Source organism: Tupaia chinensis, unplaced genomic scaffold, assembly GCF_000334495.1.
Source record: "Tupaia chinensis unplaced genomic scaffold, TupChi_1.0 Scaffold000223_1, whole genome shotgun sequence".
In the NCBI taxonomy this organism is placed as follows: domain Eukaryota; kingdom Metazoa; phylum Chordata; class Mammalia; order Scandentia; family Tupaiidae; genus Tupaia; species Tupaia belangeri.
Window position 1 is genome coordinate 406,428 of NW_006159698.1, and position 5,875 is coordinate 412,302.

Consider the following 5,875-nt stretch of genomic DNA (forward strand, 5'->3'; position numbering starts at 1 on the left):
GAAAGAACACAGGCCAGACAGTACGTTAAATGCATTTGCTCTGCAATAAAAAGCAAAACAAACAGGATGTCACGCCCCCAACCCTGCCTCCTCCTCTGCCCAGTGCTACCAATACATAGGTTTCCAACCCCAAATAATGACCAGCTGCTCCTCAGATGCCAGCTCCCATTCTGCTATGACACAGGGGACAGCCTTAGCCCGGAATGTACAAAATGTTACAATGTGGGGGGGGAGGGGCAGCTCCGCGCCGCACGTCCCAGCAGCCTGTGCGCGCCTGGCTGACGGTTAAGTCCCAACTGTCACAAGGCCCGACAGAATGCTGCCACCGTCCTGCCTCACCTGCCTCGCAGGAAGACCGAAGCCGCCAAAAAACCCCACCCCCTGCCACCCCTGCCCTATGGCAGGGTCTGAGAGCTGTTGCCCGGCTGCCCTGCCTTGACGTGGCGTCGCCTAGACTACAGGAACCGCCTCCTGCCGCAGCCCACTAAGACGCTGCCCAGCTCACAGGGCCTCGAGGAAGGGGCTGGACACCGGTAGGAGACCACCTGCCGGACCCGGCCTCTCCTGGACTGGAGGAAGGCCCTCCTGCCCTGCAACCAGTGAAAATGCTGCCCAGCTGTCCTCCCCAAAGTGCCTCCGCTAAGGGACGGGAGTCTCGGTGAAGCTGCCGGGTGGGGTGGGCACTGCTGCCCCAGAGACGCAGCCTTCTCTAATTTTTGAGCCTTTGACATTTTTTTCTGCAAGGAAACTCAGAAATTAAGACAGCCCCGAATGGGTCTGTGTCCCCTTATTAGACAGGGTTCCTATGTTGTCACTTATTGGGAAGGGGTGGCAAGGACGGTGACGGCAGGGATGGGGTGGGCAGGACGAGCTTTCCCTGGTGGTATGAGGCTCAGCCCGCGAGACCGGAGTCTTCATCTCGTCGTTCTCAGTCCAGTAGGAGAAGGGGAGGCGGGGTTGCCGCCCAAGCCAGCACGCTCCTGGGGTTCTGCAGCTCCCGCAGCAGCGCTGTGGGCTTCTCCGCAGCAGTTAGGACATCCCGCCCTGGCTTCTCCTTGTGCAAGCTGAACAGGATCCTCAAGGCTGACTTGGCCAAGGTCTGTGGACACAGAAGGGCAGGCTCAGTGCCAGGAGCCCTCCCAAGCCCACGCCGGCCCAGGGTGCTCCTCGCCTCCAGCTGCTCAGCAGCTCCGAACTCCTGTGATGCGGGCAGCTCTGGGCAGACGCCAGAAACTCGCCCTGACACTCGTTGCTCTTGTTCACAAACTGAACCCTAACACCATATCCTGCAGTTCCAGCCGCTTCACCTGGAGCTAACGGTGTTCACCACACTGGCCCAGCTCCTACCCCAGCTCCGCCCACCTGCAGAGGTGCTCAGCGCCCCGCCCCTACTCCGGACCAGGCCGCGCCTGCAGAGAAGGTGCTCGGCACCCCGAGACTGTCCCGGCCCCACCTGCAGAGAGGGTGCTCAGCGCTCCGCCCCAACCCTGGATCGCCTGCAGAGAGGCTCAGCGCCTCACCCCTACTCCGGACCAGGCCCTGTCTGCAGAGAAGGTGCTCAGCGCCCCGCCCCTACTCCGGACCAGGCCATACCTGCAGAGGTGATCAGCAGCGCCCCGCCCCAAGCCTGGACCGCCCGCAGAGGGGCTCCCCGCCCCGCCCCCACTCCGGACCAAAAACCCCGCGACTGTCCCGGCTCCACCTGCAGAGAGGGTGCTCAGCGCCCCGCCCCAACCCTGGACCGCCCACAAAGGTGCTCAGCGCCCCGCCCCTACTCCGGACCAGGACCTGCCTGCAGAGAGGGTGCTCAGCGCCCCGCCCCAAGCCTGGACCGCCCGCAGAGGGGCTCCACGCCCCGCCCCTACTCCGGACCAGGGCCCACCCTTACCGCAGAGTTCATTTCTCCACCTTCATCATCTTGTCCTGCGCCAGCTGGTTGATGTACTCCTCCTCCTCTGTGACACGCCTTCAGCATTGCACTCTGGTTCTGTAGAGACAATGTACTCTCCTGCCCAGACGGAGGGCGGGAGGGCCCGCGGACAAGTATAATAAGGTCAGGGCGCAGGTGCTTCCCCACTGTGCGGCTCACTAGCCATGGTCGCTGGCGTGCCAGCTCACCAGTGGTGTTCATTTCTCCACAGAACAGGATGCAACGGTGTTCTAGTTCTTTCACTTGCTCCTGCAGGTCCACGTTCTCCTCATACACTGCAGAAAGTGGTTCTGGTGCTACAGGAACAGGGTCAGGTCTCAGCAGTGACCCAGCCCATACCAGGAGAGACTCGCTCACCTGCAGCTTCTCCACGGCCCCCCGAAGGGCCTGGTGGCTCTCTCCACACACACACAGTCGCCCCTGAGTGTCCCGTAGGCCAAGGACTCCTTCTCTGGCTCCTCCTGGGATGGAGCTCCTAGATGAGCCAGTTGCTGGCAGTAGAGCCTGTGTTCCTTCGGCTGCAGGCAACAGGTGCATGTGCTTATGTGGAGGCAAGACTCAGGACACAAGGGCCCAGAGATGCATAGGGGAACCCTCCCCCTTGTGAAACTTTGGTGGGCCTACCTGTTGTGTTCTTCATCCCCTGGAAGGTGCGGGGGTCCAGAGATGCCAGAAGGCAGGGAACCAGGTAGGAGGAGGGTGCTCAGAGGGATCACAGCGGAGAAGCAGGAGAGGATACCGAGAAGGGCAGGGAGGCGGGAGGCTCGCCACAGCCTCTGGACGCTCCAATTCTTTTGGGAGGCCCTGCTTGAACTGAGAAGCCTCCTTGACAAATCCTTCTCCTATGGGGAGAGCCAGAGGGTTCTCGGACAACCCACCAAGGGAGGTAGAGTGGGCCTGGGAAGAAGCTCAGGGCCACCTCTGTGCCCCCCCCTTGCCCTGAACCTGGGGAGAATGACCAGTTGTTCTAAAGGGCATGTCTAACCCCGCTATTCTGTGTTGAAGTCCCTCTCCTCCTCCTCCTCAGGCACTGTCCTGTCCCTCAGGGCGGGCTCACTTACCTTCCCCAGGGGGACCTATGAGGCTCAGCTGGGCCCGAAACTGCTGGTTCTGCTGGGTAACAGCTTCCAGGTGCTCCTAAGGGGTTAGGAAAGAGAGAAGGCACAGTGGTTGCCAGGCCCTCCCACTTGGGCCCAGCACTCAGAGACTCCCTCACCTGGGTCGCGTGTAGCTCCTGGCAGACCGCATCAGCTGCCACCTTGCCCTGAATTTCCTCCTGCTGCAGCCAGTTTATGAGCTGGTTCTGCAGCAGCAGCTGCTTTTGCAGCAGCTCCTTCTCAGAGGCCAGGGCTATTGCTAGTTCTTGGTACCGGCTGAGGTGCATGCAGAGAGGAGGAATTGGAAGAGGGTTAAGGGGAGAGAGAGTGGGCAATCATTAGGGTGGGGAGGTGGGCTGGCAGCTGGCAGGAGGACACCCAGCCCCCACTGTGGAGGTCAGGGCTGAAGGGTCACTGGGTCATGGTCCAGGACCTTACTTCCAAGTCTTTCATGCTAGTAGAAAAGATGAAGCCTTCTCCATTGACACCGGATGAAGACTAGGAGAGACGACAGCCCATGGAGACGCTCTGTCCTGTGTCTAAGCTCTCTGACTTCCTTCCAGCCCCAGCAACTGGCCAATTGTTCTTGTTGGCCTATCCTGGACACCTGCTCCTGTACCCTTTGTGCCTACTTCTCAGGGTTCTTATCTCCCTGTCAATCCTCTCCTCCTAAGCAGCTCTCAGTCTGCGCTTTCCACAGTCAAAGCGCTGTAAGCAACCTCGTGGTCTGACCTCTTCCCTGTGCTGCTTCCAGGGAGATGACTCAAAGATGCCACTCGCTCAACAGAAGCCCGCAGGTCTGCTGGCCCCAGGACCTTCCCTTCTCAGGAGAATCCCTCCCTTGGTTTCTAATAGACCTTGCTCACCCTCTCCCTTTCCCTTCTTGAGGACCCTGATTTCTGGGGTACCTTAGACACAAGACTATTGAACTGCAGAAGAAGTTATCACAGGCTCTCGGTTGATGACAAAGTCCTAAGAATGGAGACACAGAGGTCAGAGGAGTGGGCAGCTTGATGGGAACAAGGGTTATGGGTCAGCCCTGATTCTTGCAGCCAAGCAAAGAACCCCCCAGGAGACGCTCACTCGGTTTTCTCCATGAGATCAGATCGTTGTCAGTATCATAGTTCTGCTGGGAAGACTCACAAGAGTGACCATTCCACGTCTAGTAAGAATTACCCAGAGCTTGGGTGAGTCAAGCTCTTCACAACAGCCTTCGGTCATCTCCCCAGACCTCAAGGAAAGATTGACCTCCCCAACCTTAATTCCAGAAAAGGGACTTGGTGCAAGGAACCAACTACCTGAAGAAAAACAGGGTCCACAGTAGGTCTCCGGGGGAAGGAGGATGGGTGAGTACACAGGGTAGCGGGCAGAGGAGTGAGAGGCACAAGCCTGAGGTGACTCCATGCTAGAAAGGCTAGCCCAGGGCCTGATACCACCGGGTAACACAGATGGTGCAGGGTGCCTGTCACAGAGCAGAACAAGTGGTTAGGGCCATGAGAGAAGGCGCCTCACTGCCACGGACTAGAGGGTGCAGAGAGAGCTGGGAAGTGGAGTTTTATTTGGTTTGTGGGGGCCTTTCACCAAGCAGAAATAGGAAGTGCTATAGGACATGTGGATTTGCCAAAGACAGAGACAGGTCGGGGTGGGGCCACTACCAAGGGGTGATGGCCACATCGCAGCCCCTTCTTCTCCAGTCTCCTCTTAGAAATTTGGTCATACCATTTTCTGTCTCCACTTAATATAGACTGACAGTCTACACTCTATGGTAGAGAGAGAAAAATTGGTCATAAAAGCAGTAAAAATAAGGACACTGGAAACAGTGTGGGAGGAGGTTGAGAGGGGAGGAGTACAGGGAAGGAAATCGGGGGAAAAAATAGGCAAGACATCTGTGGGACGCAGAAATGGGTTATTACCTGTGGATAACATGGTATTCTCAATGTGGTCTGCAGTATAGTTCATGCTGGCTAAATGCCATGTCTGTGGTGTAAATGTCATGCAAGCCAAATGATGTATAGTAATGGAATGTTTTAAAAAATGACAAGAATTAAAGAGCCATGAAAACAAACAAAAATGTGATCACACATGCACATGTACCTTCAGGTCTGAGACTAACCGTGCAGTTGGCCATGTGGGATTCAGCCACCGTAACCTCCACACCACTGGCCCCAAGTCCCCAGTCTTCTGGGACTTAGAGCGACTGATATGCCATCCTGGCCTCCAGTGGCTGACTTGCTAGGGAGGCAGAAAATGTGAGGGTGACCCTTTGTGGCTTAAAAGGGCTGGTGTGTTCCTCCTTGAGCAAATTCCTGCTATTCGGTGTGCTCAGCAAAGGCAGGTGCCTGTGGCTTGGGGGTACAGAAATGTGCAGGTGGCCCCCGACCAATCTTCAGCCCCATCTCTTGGCTTGGAGGGTGGCCCGCTGATGCTCAGCCTCCAGTGACCACTCAGGGTAGCACCTCCCCCGACATGGCATGGATTTTAGCACGCATTGTAGAAATGAGCAGCCCCTGGGTGCCTGCAGCAGGGAGGGCATCTCTGCGTTTCTCTGGAGAATGGGTTTCAGAGGAGAGGGAGAAGGTGGGAAGGAAATACAAATGGACAGAGAGAGCCGAGAAGAAAGGCCTGCGTGGGGAGTGTAGCCCCATGGCTGAGAGCAGAAGCTCTGTTAGAACCCACGGGGAGACCTGTCCCTTCTAGAGCACATGACCTGCAGTGGGTGGCCTCTCCCTTTTCACTTATTCAGAGAATATTTACTGGGCGCCTGCTCTGTGCCAGGCATTGTACAAAGAACTGAGGACTCTGTGAACACACACCTGAAGGTCTCTGTCCTCACGTGGCTTACGCTGTG

General features: G+C 57.3%; 1 protein-coding gene across 4 annotated transcripts; it reads right to left on the minus strand.

Annotated features, from left to right (window-relative positions):
- Positions 1 to 388: 388 nt before the first annotated feature.
- Positions 389 to 4,817, minus strand: LOC102468005 (golgin subfamily A member 2). Of its 4 annotated transcripts, XM_027771548.1 has the most exons (3): positions 2,288 to 4,817; positions 1,889 to 1,987; positions 389 to 1,099 (listed from the first exon to the last, which is right to left on the minus strand). In XM_027771548.1, the coding sequence occupies exons 1-3, from the start codon at positions 2,465 to 2,467 to the stop codon at positions 929 to 931; spliced, it is 450 nt and encodes a 149-aa protein (XP_027627349.1). In that variant the 5' UTR covers positions 2,468 to 4,817; the 3' UTR covers positions 389 to 928. The 4 variants fall into 4 exon arrangements, 2 of the variants coding, with proteins under 2 accessions (XP_027627349.1, XP_006147864.1); XM_006147802.1 differs by having other exon boundaries at positions 1,889 to 4,817; XR_003549306.1 differs by lacking the exon at positions 389 to 1,099 and having other exon boundaries at positions 1,685 to 1,987; positions 2,119 to 4,817.
- Between the last annotated feature and the right edge of the window lie 1,058 nt (positions 4,818 to 5,875).